This window comes from Aspergillus alliaceus (genome assembly GCF_009176365.1).
Source record: "Aspergillus alliaceus strain CBS 536.65 unplaced genomic scaffold BDW43scaffold_19, whole genome shotgun sequence".
NCBI classification, from domain to species: Eukaryota; Fungi; Ascomycota; class Eurotiomycetes; order Eurotiales; family Aspergillaceae; genus Aspergillus; species Aspergillus alliaceus.
Window position 1 is genome coordinate 103,754 of NW_022474702.1, and position 14,801 is coordinate 118,554.

The 14,801-nt window shown below is 46.2% G+C and overlaps 5 protein-coding genes across 5 annotated transcripts; 2 read left to right on the top strand and 3 right to left on the bottom strand.

Moving 5' to 3' along the window:
* Positions 1-659: 659 nt before the first annotated feature.
* Positions 660-2,292, bottom strand: BDW43DRAFT_299901 (cytochrome P450; the record flags this gene model as incomplete). Its single annotated transcript, XM_032044810.1, has 4 exons — positions 660-816; positions 879-1,042; positions 1,097-2,173; positions 2,227-2,292. 4 exons carry the CDS (start codon positions 2,290-2,292, stop codon positions 660-662), a joined length of 1,464 nt encoding a protein of 487 aa, XP_031900777.1.
* A 4,163-nt stretch (positions 2,293-6,455) lies between these two features.
* BDW43DRAFT_310617 (uncharacterized protein) lies at positions 6,456-6,821 on the bottom strand (the record flags this gene model as incomplete). Its single annotated transcript, XM_032046990.1, has 1 exon — positions 6,456-6,821. The coding sequence occupies one exon, from the start codon at positions 6,819-6,821 to the stop codon at positions 6,456-6,458; it is 366 nt and encodes a 121-aa protein (XP_031900778.1).
* A 1,260-nt stretch (positions 6,822-8,081) lies between these two features.
* Positions 8,082-9,469, top strand: BDW43DRAFT_319055 (putative histidine acid phosphatase; the record flags this gene model as incomplete). The annotated part of the gene is made up of 2 exons (XM_032048822.1): positions 8,082-8,681; positions 8,753-9,469. 2 exons carry the CDS (start codon positions 8,082-8,084, stop codon positions 9,467-9,469), a joined length of 1,317 nt encoding a protein of 438 aa, XP_031900779.1.
* A 1,218-nt stretch (positions 9,470-10,687) lies between these two features.
* On the top strand, positions 10,688-11,591 carry BDW43DRAFT_299903 (concanavalin A-like lectin/glucanase domain-containing protein; the record flags this gene model as incomplete). Its single annotated transcript, XM_032044811.1, has 4 exons — positions 10,688-11,123; positions 11,297-11,400; positions 11,434-11,443; positions 11,512-11,591. The coding sequence occupies 4 exons, from the start codon at positions 10,688-10,690 to the stop codon at positions 11,589-11,591; spliced, it is 630 nt and encodes a 209-aa protein (XP_031900780.1).
* A 421-nt stretch (positions 11,592-12,012) lies between these two features.
* On the bottom strand, positions 12,013-13,055 carry BDW43DRAFT_274676 (killer toxin). The gene is made up of 2 exons (XM_032041752.1): positions 12,707-13,055; positions 12,013-12,651 (listed from the first exon to the last, which is right to left on the bottom strand). Exon 2 carries the CDS (start codon positions 12,634-12,636, stop codon positions 12,226-12,228), a length of 411 nt encoding a protein of 136 aa, XP_031900781.1. The 5' UTR covers positions 12,637-12,651; positions 12,707-13,055; the 3' UTR covers positions 12,013-12,225.
* Positions 13,056-14,801: the final 1,746 nt, after the last annotated feature.

Here is a 14,801-nt window from a genome sequence, read left to right on the forward strand (position 1 = left end):
GTCAACATTGGATGTTGTAGAGATAATGGCCGAACATCCAGAGAACGCTATGTGGGGTTGGAGAACAGAGGAGAGCATCAATGTATGGCTACGGCAACTGCGGCTATTTTGTCTTACAAATGTTTGATCGTAACTGATTTGTGGGAGGACTCTGCTCTTCAATGATGTAACCAGGCATTTCGTCTTTTTCTTTAACCCTCATTTAGTCCTAAACTTTGATTGCATAGATATCGACGAGAGGGGATGTGGCGACAAGAGCTCACGTCCTAAGCTTATAATATCGTTCTATCAGGATATCACGTGATACGAACCACTACTTATTACCGCAGAAGTGGGATAGCTGGGTGAATCTGACATCATATTACGATACAATAGCATTGGTAGCATGTCAGACTAGTTCCGCTAGGAACCCCGCGTTACGAGCCTGAGATAGTGAGGACTCTAAGAAATATATTCTCGGCTCTAGACGCAGGATATAATTCGATACATACTGTACATGTGACCTCTCAGTCTTCCTCTCTCTAGACCTAAGCCAAGTGGCGACGTTTGCTGAACCAGGGATGCTTTTATCATAGCAAAAAAGATTGTAGCGCTTGTAGAAAGTCTGTCTTTCTTCGAAGGCCTTGGGTAGGTGGCCTGTTGCACTTCTAGTTGGGAACTCAACGATTGATGGGTGACAAATGCACCATCAATGGTTTCTTCACCCACACAGTATAGGCAATTTGGTCATTCCAGTTGTAACTTTCGTCATCGATTTTCATATCGTACTTCCATAAAAGTCTCGCAAGGATTAAACGCATTTCTGCGTAGGCAAGGCTGCTCAGGGTGGATTATTAGATTGTGTCATGTACAATGCAGTAAAGGAATATGCCACTCACACTTTTCCGATGCAATTCCGAGGCCCATAAGAGAACGGCTGTAAGGCCTCTTTCTGACATTTGTACGGTGAATCTTTCAACCAACGTTCAGGTATAAAGGAGTCGGGATCAGTGAACTCCGATGGTGACCTGAAGGCAGAAAATATTGCCATTGTGACTGATGTCTGTTATCTTAGGTATCAGCGTATGTGTTCACTATTCCGTATGAAGCCACATACCCCTTCGGGAACAAATTCCCCGTTAACAGCTGCGCCGCCCTTTGGAACCGTTCTGGGCAGTATAGCAGGTACTGGTGGGTACATTCGCAAGCTCTCTTCCAGGACGGCTTGTAGGTATGGGAGCTTGCCAAGTGCAAGTAGAGTAATTTCATCCTCGTAGTCGAAGGCCCCTCTAATCTCATTGGCCAGCTTTTCATATACCAGCGGATGTGTGAGAAGATAAAATGTACAGCCGGAGAGCAATGTAGCGGTTGTCTCACTCCCAGCTACGACCAAAACACCTGCGTTCGCCTCTACCTTGCTAATTTCATTGTTCTTGTCATGTCCAAGGAGATGCGATAGGAAATCTGGCCTGCTAGGCTCCAGTTTCAGCCGCTGATCTATCTTTTTCTTGATCAAAGTGAAGCTCTCATCCGAGACGTAACTGAGTAATCCGTTGAGGATGAAAGTAGGAAGTGAGAGGAAGGGCCTTATGAAGACAAATATCCTCATACCACGGAATATGGCGTCAATCCACTGGTGGTTGCTTCCCCGTAGACAGTTGAATGATTCACTGAATGCTAGGTCGCCGACAATATCGAAGGTAGTATAATTATACCATTTGGTTATATCAACACTTGTGCGAGAATCAGCGAACCCTTCAAGCTGGTCCAGAAGCAATTGCACATTTTGTTGGAGAACCGGCTCCTTTCCCATTATATTAGTTTGGGAGAAGGCAGGGCTTAACGCATGCCTTATGCTTGAATGCTCCGCTTCATATGGTGTCGATATCATGGTGTGCCCACTAGGGTTTCTTGGGTAGAAGCCAGGGTCTTTTGTAAAGGTGGTACCATTTTTATGGTAGCCATAGACCTCTTGCCACACCTGTGTCTTCCGATATACTAGCATGTTGGGAGAGAAGCGTACGACGTCTCCATATTTGTCATGACTTTCTTTTATTGCATAGTAAAGCTTCCCAGTGTACAGCCAGTAAAAGTAATAGAGCGGGGAACAGGCTGCCAACAGTGGACCGGGAAATTTGCGTAGAGGATGAAAGTATATGTTGTAAACAGCCTTGCAGATTACGAATCCTATGGCCTGAGAGTTATGTTAGGGTTACATTCGATGCGCGTGGGTGTTTGTGTACTTACGAAAAGGAAAAGCCGAGCCCCAACGGAGCTAAGAGTAACCTCTCTGGACTCTGTTCTGATATCCATTTATCCAAGCTTCCTAAGAGATCTATTAGCCATCTGGTACCGCAATAATGTTTCAAATGCCCTGTTCTTGGTCACCCCTCACCTTAGTAAAGTAAAATTAGCTTTCGCAGTGGTAATCTTGTGCTTGGCACTGTAGATCTTATTGCGTTTCTAACGACCTGGGGCCATCCCGGACTACTTCAGCATGCTTAAATAGTTTTATCAAATCCACTTCAATGGAACTGGCAATTCCCAATGCTCCCCTTAGCTCTTGGTCGTGATGTCATAAGTCAGCATTGAATTGTTGAAGTTGCCAACAATATACGCTTGGTTGATATATCCAAGACATACATGATGAAATTGACATCACATTTTTCTCGGCGGCCACATGCAAGTTTGGAGGGCTGAAGTTTGATGCCGAACTTTCCAACAATCCCACGGGTCAGGCCCGCACTGCGCCACTCGAGTAGGGGGTAGCGAGGATTGTCGCCAATCAATCCCAGGACCCCAGGCTATTACCTGTCAGGGGTGTGGCCAACCACGCCCCCACGATAGATTTTCTGGCATATTCTCCTCGTGTCCTGGCAATCCACTTCCAATCCTACGACACCCAAGGAACCCCCGGTCAAGGACATGGCTCCTATCAACTTAACCTCTTTTAACGTACGCGCCACACTTGCAGTTTACATTTGGAAGCCTCCATTCCAGCTAGTATACCTGCGATGCGAGTAGGGTATCACTGCTATAGAGGTGAGTTGTATGCATAGGGCCGTGCTTTGCCGGTATGCAAAGGCTCAGCCTCGTGAAGGGGGTCAATTTTTAGGTCATCCTTGGACGCTCCGGTACTTTGACGTCATTTGCCCCTGAATCTTCAAAGTATTGTAAGTTCGCTGGGGGCGAACACGGGGGCGCAAATTAGAGGCGAACGGATATGATATCCATTATACGTTGGGACCTATGGTGTATGTGGCCCTACCCGAGCTTTGGCTCCGTGATACTTGTTCCTTGGGAAGGCTTAAGGAACAATACATTGTCCGTACTAGCTATGATGTAACACTCATACTATGCTATACATTTTGCCAAACTTTTTTTTACTAGTTTCCATTTCCTCTTTCCTCTTACCGATCGAACCCTTCGTGTTATTAGAACTTTAATAAACGGAGGCAATGCAGACCCGATGCTGGATCGCAAATGCTTTTGTTATCCTCGATAATGAACCAGTTTAAAATAGATCTCACTGACGTATCTACTACCCCTTAGTGAGACTTGCCGTTTTAAGTACGCTGGACGCTCAGACCTCCTAGACGCTTTTCAGTAAAGGGAAGGGATCTGTTAATTTCGGTAATAGCCAGATCTTGGCTGGCTTTTAGCAACATGTAAGTGGCTTAGGATCATGTAAGTGGCTTGGAGAATCGCACCGATGGAAACACTGCGGTGTCGGGCTTCAAGTCGTTTCCTTGATTGTGGGCAACAAGAAGCAACTTGGGATATACGGAAGGGTATGCACAAAGAACATTGAGTGACGTTTAACTTCCCAGATCGACCACTTATGTCCAGAAGCCCAAGGGGACCTTGTCTGTTACTGCCTCTCATTACAGGTCGTAAAGTACAGAGCTGCACGCCCATGTTAAAGCTAACAGCGAAGAGCAGAAACGCTTAAAGATATCCGCCAACAAGGTTTACCCACCATATCATAGCGAGATGTTTCTTGGAGCACTTGACATAATCATGAAGGCGTTATCGTCTTCTGCAAGTGCACGTTACTATACTCCTCGTTCACTTGAAATCTTCCCCTCGCAAGGGCAATTTGCCAGTAGCCAATGTTGTCTACCACCACCACGTATTTCGAGTTTTAGTTCTGGAAGCGCGCTGTAGGATCTTGAGGACCTTTGTTTTCACCTATATATGGCATATTGTATATCTTTCCGAAATGTTGTCTAGCTCTGATAGAAAATCCTAGGGAGCGCACAAAACGAACAAGGAGTATATTCTAAAAGAATGGTTCAAAAAAGGCACAGCTCGGTGCGGCTCGTTGCTTTCTATTTAGTATTCTACATAAAAGCAGTCAATGGAGTTATTTAGGCTTCGGGGTAAGATGTCTTCATGTTAGGAATTCTGGCTATGTTACAGACAATAGGTCCTTGTACTGTCCACTTCATTTTTCTGGTCCTTAGCTGTAGATACATTTAATATATGAGGCATACACCGCTGGATCCCATTATCCTTATTTATTGGGAGTCTAGGATTACTGATAATTATCACGAACCGTTCATGAGCAACGATGTCTCGTATCTCGCCAGGCATTATGGTTCGCCACGTTATCCATCTCGCTCAACAGCGTTTGGCCCACATTTGCAAAATCTGCATGGTAGAGTTTATTTTATGGTGGAATTGGAGTGGAGTACATTAACAAGTATTTCGTAGCATGTCTTGTTCAAGAAGTGGGAACTTGTTACCATAGTTGTACTTTTATCCTGTCCTTTCTGACAATAATTGGATACACTGTCATATTCATAGCCTCACCTAACGACGTGTGGCCTAATCATGTTGGCCCCATTACTAGCTGTTTGAAATAATAACCACAAAGAGAAGATTCACCCGTTATAGAAGCACTCGGAATTACTTGCTCTTGTTCTATCATTCTCTCTTTGCCCGCCCACACTTGTCCATGATAGCTACATTACCTACTACTAGATAGTGTGCGCTCATCCCCTACTTATGCCGCAGACTTTGTAAGTTATAACCCACGATAAAAATACTTCCCACCGCAACAGTCCTGAAATATTAGTGTTTGAATGGCCGTTATTTAGTGCACGGATAAAAGACCCACGCATTGCCAAAATAGGATTAGTGTAATTATGTTTAAGCTTGGTCCATAATCCAATTTAAGGTTTTCCCCGGAAATACTCTAGTTGCTATACCGTACCGTGGCAGCATCGAAACTATGAACTATGGCATGAAAGTGAAACGATCGGCGGGTGGAATTAATATGGTTACCGTTAGTCTATCCATGGATTGGACGGCGAAAGTCAAATTAGGAGATGGATGTTACTCTTCTAGGCAACAGCCATGTTGACTATCAACTATACCAGTCTTTGCAGCTGCAAACCATACGTTAGGCTACGGCTTGACTCCAAGAGCTGAAATGACCACATGCAAGTAAGGTGTTCCACGCTCAGCGACCAAAATTCACCAAAATTCACACGAACACCGGCACTAAAGTGCCCTCTGATATTCATTCTATCGGATTCAAAACACTCTACGAGTGTTGGTCCGAGCAGTAACAGCGTCGCGCAATTTGGAGCTGGCCGGAAAAGGCTTAAAGGCTTGAAAGAGTAGATGTAACTATGAGGTGATACTAAGTTGGAATACACATATTGCAAAAGCTAGGATTGCCACTCATCATCAACATCTTGGATAGAACTATGATCGGCCCAGACAATGCAAGAGCCGACCAGCGCAGGACGAGCCACAGCTACAACAGAGATTTCTCCATATTCGTAGAAAGATACGTTGGCACGCCCATAATGTCGCCTTAAAGATACCAAGGGACAGTAATTGAGGGGCGAAAAGAACGAGGAGAAATATGACATCGAAACGATTCACTCGTGCTTCCATTAGATCAGGCGCACTAGGCTTGCTAACATCAATGGCCAGGTGGCGCCGTCTATCGGGGTCTAATGGACCCCGCTGATCATTGTCTGCGAAGAGCGCCAGCCTACGGGCTGCGCTATTCGATCAAGTACGCTGTTAGGTGGTGAGGAGTGTGAGCGTTTTGCTGCCATATTGGAATCCTATGACTGGACCAACCGCTTGCGCATTACAGCAACTCGACTCTTCCATTGCGAGCCATGGCTTCAAGGTTTTGTGTCACGCCTCAGACACTTCTCAACTTTTCATAAACCCCTTTACCTTTTTGAACCATTTCATATAGTGTTAATGTGGCAAGTTCCTATTCGAATATGTCAACCGAATGCCATGATGGGACGGCGAGACTCGGAGATATCACTACACAACTATTGGATTCAATCCTAGTTCATAAGTAACAGCGATGTATGGGTCCGCGAACACCGTACAAAGAGAGATACTGGCCAGGATAAAGGCGTTGGCTGGCACTCGCACATAACGGGAGCCCCAAAATTTCTATGTATATAACAACGCGAGTGTCCGGCGGTCGACATAATTTACAAACACCATGCGAGAGTCCCAAGTGCAACAAGTAGGACAGATGCAGCTCTCGTGCTTTTCATAATCGGAAGAGGCATGTTTCCTTCCGAGCAACAGATAATTGCACTAACAGCGTCCGTGGCGTTAATCAGGGAGAGAAGGACTGACAGTCTTCTTTGCTCGTCCCCGTCGCAGAAGAAGAGAAGCCACCCTCCTAGGAGAGTGTCACGCGAACCGCCGATGCGAGTAGCCATTGCAACCGGCTTTTCTGGCGTAACGCCATATAGTGTAACCGTAGTCCAGATAGGAGCGCCCAAGGAGAGGATCCCGATAACGAGATGCGCAGCCCCTAGTGCCGAGGAAAGTAGGTGAGAGACAGACATGTTGAACGCCGAAAGTTCTGCCATGTAGGAAAACGATTCTGGGGACAGAGCACGAATGTACACATGTAATTAGTAGTAGTTATAGATGTGTTTCCAATCATATATTACATAGGCCAAACTAACCCCCTAACCATAGATTCTGCCCATTGGCTTCTAGCCCATCTCTTCGTGGCAACAGAAATCTCCTGATCTCTACAGGCACATGGCAGACTACTCTGGCTACTACCCTCACAATCATGGGATTTTATGAATCATAAAATAAAGTTTGTAGACTTGAAATCATCTGACAGCAGTTCTTCACGGGCGATATTTCCTGATTAGTATGACAGCTACCTGTCAGAGGATCCGGCCGTTCAATAGATCGTGCTGGACCTTTGCAGGACACTTCACCATGCGTGTTATCCGATGTTTGTTTGACAGTGAGTAGTATGATCTTGCTTCTGGGTAGTATGATTCCGGTCACTTGCACCACCGGCAGTCTCTCCCGATTGGGAAATACTTTCTATCGTTGAGAAAACAGAGGTTTTTCATTCCATGCTCTAGATTTCTAGAGCAGACCTCACTTGATCGCGAATCGGTACTCCTGGCATCAACGGCTGTATACCTGAGAAGTTATGTCCGTTACGACGATTGGACAGGGCGGAACACCTGTTCTTGAGGTACGGATGTACAAATAGACTAGTTAGGAGAGAAAAGTACAAATTGGAGTTTCCAGATTAATACTGGTTTCCCATACCCTTCCGAGATTTCGGCATGTCTAGAAATATAATTTCCGTATTCAATTGATTAGCCCCGCAGAAATAAAACTGAACATTATGAGCTGAAAAATAACAAAGGGCGGAGGCCAGGATAATAATAATCTTGGACTCTCCAACTGAGACGGAAATCAAGGGGGACAGATAGTATGACGTCATCTAATTAATTTACTACTAGATTTGCCCTAATGGCTGCAGGAGGTTTAATGGAGCTTTGACGCTAGACTGACAACCCAATGATTCCTATGGTGATCGGAATGAGGTAATTTGCTTACTTCCCTGTTTACAATGTAGATCCTTCGTCAGTATACTTCCCACCTCTCCCAGTAGACGAATCAAGCATGCATCAGCATCGGATGTCAAGCCAGATTTACCATGCAGAGTTCCGTAATGCAGCAGGCAAGCTTGAGATGGCTCCCAGTCAGTTGCCTATAAATACAAGAGGCACACAAGAACGATGAGCCTCTCATCAGTTCTATTCCAGTCCAGCGGCACTTCGGCCAAGATGCACCTCGCACATATCACCCTCCTCGGCGCCCTAGCGGCCCCATCCTTAAGCGAATCCTTCAGTCCCCTCAACCATCTCGCCGGCATCGCTCCCTACCACACTATCAATGAACCTCCGCTAGACCCCTCCCCTCCACAGGGGTGCAACGTAACAAAAGCCGCATACCTGATCCGGCACGCTGCCGTCTATGCTAACGACTTTGATTACGAAACCTACCTCGAGCCTTTCGTGAGGAAGCTGCGCAACACAACCCAGGACTGGTCGAAAACCTCCGACCTCAAGTTTCTCGTCAACTGGAGAGCTCCCGTGGACAAAGAGCATCTCGAAAAGGTCACGCGCGTGGGATACAGGGAAGCGGTGAATTTGGGGGTGGAATTCCGTACCCGCTATGCTGGTCTCCGCCATCCGAGGAAAGTGTGGTCCTCATCTGCAGACAGGACGACCAAGACGGCCGACGGGTTTATCAAAGGGTATACGCTGAATCATACTGAGGGTATGCATCTAGTGGAAGTCGAGAAGGATACGGGGGTTGACTCCCTCACACCTTACAAAAGCTGCCCCGCGTATAGTGGGAGCTATGGCAGTGATCAGTCCCAGGTAAGCCCTCCCCTGCACTCGTCGCCTGCTTCACCTCCACATCCACCCCTAGCTAAGGGGAGATGCATCAGGAATGGGTAGAAAAGTACACCGCGCCCATCAAGGAAAGGCTCAACGCCCAAGCGCCCAACTTCAACTTCACAACGACCGATATAGTCAGCATGTTTGAGTTTTGCGGCTACGAGACCGTTATCCGGGGCGATTCACCGTACTGTGACACGAATCTCTTCTCCTCAGATGATTGGCTCTCATTTGAGTACGGAGAGGATATCCGGTACTTCCATAATGTGGGGTACGGGAAATATGCGTCGCCCAGAATCGGGTTCCCTTGGGTAAATGCGAGCTATCGTGCTCTAGCATCCACCGCGGATCAGGATGTTTACGTCTCCTTCACGCACCGCGAACTACCCCCAACCATCATCACAGCCCTAGGTCTCTTCAACAACAGTGCCTTTTCAGGGGCAGATGATGTAAACCAGACGATGCCCACAGATACAATCAACTACAGCCGTGCGTGGAAGAGCAGTTCCATTCTGCCCTTTTTGGCAAACATTGCGATCGAGAAGATGAGCTGCGATAGTTATGGATATGACGAGGGCGATTATTATCGGGTGCTAGTGAACTCGGGCCCGCAGCCTTTGCAGGGATGTCGCGGTGGACCCGGTGATAGTTGTGGTGCGTCGAACTTCAACGCATTTGTGGAAGGTTTGGGTGAAAGATTCAATGACTTTGTCGATGCTTGTGGTGCGCCGAAGAGTACTAGTCAAACGGTAACTATCTACAACTAATTTGCGCCGTTCTAGTGGAGTCGTTGATGGAGTGAAAAGAAAAAACCAAAAAGAGAGAGAGAGAGAGTTTGGTGTGTGACGACCAATGAATAGTATTCCTGCTATTACATTCCTGTTTCCAATACAAAGTGTCCACAATGCGAGTGAGACGTTGCCGTGCTAGTTTGAAACGGTGATTGCGATCAAATCGGTTCTTATGTGCGCGGCGGTTGTCCCATAGAATTCGGAATTACCCTATTATTCGGGTTCGTATAGGAGTTTGGTCGGGTTGACAAAGTACATCTCCTTATTTCCGGTATACCAACAACCCCGTTTAAATCGATATCATGCCGGTATTTAGGGGGAAGGGCCATTCACTACTCCGTACGCTATGCTAGATTTGATCGGGCGAATATTCTTTAGCTCGGCAGATAAACCCCTTGCATTTGACACGACGCTCTTTCGCTTGGTCGCTTACAGATCATCAAGCATGTTCCGGATCTAACCTGATATGATAGGAATCCGATCCACTAGAGAGAGAGACGACAAAAGCATGTGGGAGTCGGGACGTAGTCTCGGAAATCAAGGATGTATATAGCCTGTAATATCGAGAGTGGTGACCGGGAAGCATCGTTGCTTATCGCACGGATATAACAGCCAACGACACATCCTATCTACAGTATGCACCTTGACAGCAAAGGTAAAGCCTGCTCTGGTATCTAAATAGGTTCTTACCGGTACCTTTTCTTTTCAGACGCTAGGAGAACTCCATGTAAACGCCCAATCAACAACTCGAGCACAAAGGATACCTACCCTCTACAAAGAGATGCCAATAGCGTAACACTGCTCCCCATCCCAGGATCCCTTAATCAATATGACATGCTCTGACATTAAAAGCTTAGTTATGTTTCATGGTTTGGCAGGGAAGCGCGAATTAAATCGATGTAAAGAAAGTGGACCTCACGAACGAACAATTTTGCCGGACTGAACTACCGCAGTGCAGCCAGGCTTTTACTTACTTAGCCTAAATGAACTATAACCCATAACCCATACACTAAGGTTCTCAACGCAGTTCGGTGGCCGTTTAGACATGATCTACACGGCTCCTGCTCCATTTCACGCGGAATTCTGAACTGAAGGGAGTGCCTTCGTTGTCAGGATTCCAAGACGCACACCTTTGGACATCGTATGTTCAGCCGTCCGAGTATTGTTGAGTATTGCTTGATCGTGCTCAATCAGATGATCCCCCCGCTGAGACATATAACTCTAATTGGGCTGGCCTTCCAGATAAACAATCACCAACTCATTCAGACATTTTTGGACAAGATTACATTCAGAAAGCCAAACTGCGCACAATACGACACCTACTTCTCCAGAGGATACACGGTCAACAACAACATGTGGGGAAAGGTCTCTGGCACCGGGTCCCAGTGTACCTATGTTGACAAAATCTCGGGTGATGGTGCTTCGTGGCACGTCAAATGGAATTGGTCTGGCGGTGATTACTCTGTCAAGAGCTACCCGAACTCTGGAGTAGAGCTTCAGAAGAAGCATGCCAAAGATATTTCGAGCATTCCCACGTCCACCAAACGGAACTATGACAATACCAACATCAACGCCGATGTTGCGTATGATCTCTTCACCGCAGCCAATATCAACCATGTCACTTACAGCGGTGACTACGTGCTAATGATCTAGAATGCTACTCCAGCTTCTAAATCGTCTGACATTTGAGATTTTTTGGGACCTTGGTGTTTACTTGACTGCGCATTAGGCTCGCAAAGTACGGAAATATCAGCCCGATTGGCTCTAAAGTCAACACCGCCCATATGGGCGGACGCACCTGAGATCTATGGAACGGCATGAATGGCAACATAAACGTGTGCAGTTTCGTTGCCTCTTCCCCCGTCACATCTTTCGCTAGGGATATCAAGGACTTCTTCTCCCATCTGGTGGAGAAGTAATCCTATCCTCCTCACTCCCAGTACCTCATCAGTACGGCTCTCTGTTTTTCAATGTTGCTTGGCATTGTTTGCCCATGCATACCTGCTAATGTACCTCAGCCTTGCAATTCAGCACTACACCTTTCACAGGTGCTCAGAGCACATTTACGGTCTCGCAATGGTCCGCCAAGTTTGTGTAAGCTGCGTCCACCTTGTAGGATTTTCTGTGGTCTGCTGTGGGCTGAATAGGGATATTCTCTACTGTCAATCTTTACTCTAATTGCAATGTGTTCTTCTCTTCAGTGACAGCTGAGGTTGGGCTTGGAGTAGATCGTGTTGTAGGATGGTAATGGGGGGACACCCAGTAAGCAAGTTCGTGGCTCCAGGGATCATACGAGGACGGGGAGTCATTGTTGCATACATCATCCAGCAGGGACTAGGTAAATGTGAGTGCGATAGCCTTCGTACTTTCTCCCTCTTTTCTTTCACTGAAAAGAGGGAGAAAGTACATCCTTGCTAACGTAGTCAGAGGTAGAGAGGTACGTATGCATATTTGTAAAGAGCTTGAAATTGTAGGTCTCTGTTCTAGCTTAGGTGGCAGTGCTTTCGGATCTCGACAAAGGAAAGGCTAACACCGCTGACAATTACTGAAATAATCATTCCAAGATATTTACACTATACACAAGTGAAGGGAAACCCCTCTAATGAGAAAAACCCTCCACCGTGCCTCATAGTAGCTTCGTTTCCCAGGACATGACCCTTCCACGACGTATCCGGTGCCTCCTTACACGAAGACATACCCCATATCTCGGCAGCGTACGCTCTATCCCGGACCTAACAAAGCCCATTGCAGCCACCGGTGCTGCTTACCCAATTCACCGTGATCTCACCGTGACTGTCGATATTGTTGTCCTGAGGATAAAAGAGCGGAACACTACCGCAGCGCTTGCAACCGTGGTCGCTGATCTTCTGTAGCAGATCTGGGATGGATTTTCCCGGCACACCGCCAGTCTTCTGTGGAAAGGCGCAGAAGCCAGATCCGGCCACGTTCTGCCAGCAAGCAATGCGGTTCCCGTTGTAGTACCAGCGGTTAGGATCGATGTTCTTAACGTCGTTGATGAGCTTAGAAATGTGGAAGGCAACATTGCCGCAGTTAGAGCTGCCTTCACAGTTTATTCCCTTGCCTTCGACGGCTAGGACGCCAAGTGAAGCGATTGCGAGGAGATTGGTGATGGAGAAATGCATCTTGGCTCGTTTTGACTGATTTGGGTTAGATCATATTAGCGCGTAAGGGGATAGATCAGGCGCAGCTTACGGAGTCTGAGATGAAATGGAATTAGGATGGATACTGATGTTTGAGAGGATGCTGAACAGGTTGCTGTATCGGAATCGGGTGGGAATCCTCGTCCCTTATATAGTGAACCCCGGCCAAGCTATGCCACCGACGACTATCCTAATTTGTCTCATAATTAATGCACACAACGAACTCCGCAGTAGATGTCGTGGTGAAAGCCGAGCAAATTGTGTGAGGTAGGGTTCCATTTCTGCAGGTCTCACTTCATCTCGGCGATATTGTCCAAAGGGTTCAGCAGGACTTAAGCCGGATTCCAGATCGAAGGAATTCCTTAGTCTTGACAAAGGCTTAACAAATGGTGGGATTGTATGCCAAATATATATGGTAAGGCTTCCCTAATACTTAGATAAGATATAAATGATCAAGGTGGCATATAACAGGATGCTATCAAGGGTATGGCTTAAGGCCAGAAGCCGAGGCTGGATCCACCTTCTGGCCAATCGTGAGACCTGCAGGTGCCCTATTCCCTAATAGGAAAATCCTCTGCGATAGCTGCTGAGATGGTCGTTTTAGGGAGTTCCTCCGCGCACAACGCTCCACTCCGTGCATAGAGATAGCTCTGTTCCAAATTATTTTCAACTCAGGTAGGGGACCCGGTAGAGCATTATAGTCCAAGAATCCTTACTAGCATAACTCCGTCGTGGATCTCACCTCTACTGTCTACCAACATCTTTACGTCTTTGGGAACTGGAGATAAGTCATCGATCACCCGCAGATCCACATTATAATTATTATTGCACTAGGCTGGTTGGTTGGTTGTTTCATTTATCCTGACCCTTCGCAAAACAAGCGATATGGAGGCTACTATAACCGCAACTATCCTTGCATGTCTATTTACAATATACTATTTCATGCGGATAATCTTGGAGCCTCGTTACGGCCTGTCGTGGCCTATTTACTTTGGTTTCCTGTCCTACCTAACCCCCCCTTTCTCGGGTCTGCGGCTGCGAAACCTACCGGACAAATCTATAAATTCCATACTGTACTTAAAGTGTTATATTAATTAGATCTATTTAATCTATTTTTCTTTTCCTGTCAGCTTTTTTTCACAATAGAAATAAGAGAATATTATAGCTTTATCCAGAGGCCCTTGCAACTATTGGCCCCTTCCCCTGTTAACGAGCATTGGGGTCATTCATTGTGCTAAGGTATCAAATTTGCAACTTTAGAGGTCTTGATGTCAATATGGTATAAGTGAATTAACAAATCTTCTTATCAGCAGATGCAGTTTTACATCAATACCTGAAATTGAGCCATTGAGCTACGATCCCTTGCACGAAGAACTACCGAGGAACTTCTGAATTTGCTTCTATTATCCCTTTCTATGTGCTATCTTTTCCTTAAGCTTCTATAAGTCCGGCACTCTGTTGTTGCCTCATCCCAAGTCAAAGGAGTAACTGACGGCAAGTACCCTTCCTCACACTATGGTATATCAGGTCAAGGCTACTAGAATCACGGGACTATGCTTCTTCATCTGTTTAGTCTCCTCCATGTGGTGCAAGGATCCTTCAATGTATATGCTAGACTAGATAGTCAGCTTTTAAAGGAACACTTTGAGCTTTCTGAACAATGCCTGAAGTCGTTGTACTTAGTTCTGAATTTTTAAAGCTTGCCGCAAATATCATCCCTTTTTAGAAACAACACAGTTCTATATGATGGAGCGACAGGAAGCAAGCGGTCTCGAGCTCCAACTAGTACTGCTAGCCTTGTTTTCCTTCAGCAGTATTCTGCTGAACGTAATATCATGAATTATCTAGTTTGGACCTAGATTGGACTACGAAGAACACGACACAGTTGTGTACCCAAGAATGTGCGACGTCTCGAGATTGTGATCAGCAGACGGTGTTTATTGGGGACGTCTACATGCGTGCGAAGACTGTTCCAACCACATGGAATGAAGGGCACGATCTAGTATGTTTAGAGATGTTTAGAGATAGATGAAGGGATACTCATTCCATTAATATTGATTTAGAGCTATTAACATACCTACATTCAGCTCATAAAATTGGTGCTTTGTGAATTCATAGACCTTGCAAGGTAGTGATTATATTCCGTA

Excerpts from the sequence above, each read along its gene's own strand:
- BDW43DRAFT_274676 (XM_032041752.1), bottom strand. The coding sequence starts at position 12,636 with ATGCATTTCTCCATCACCAATCTCCTCGCAATCGCTTCACTTGGCGTC.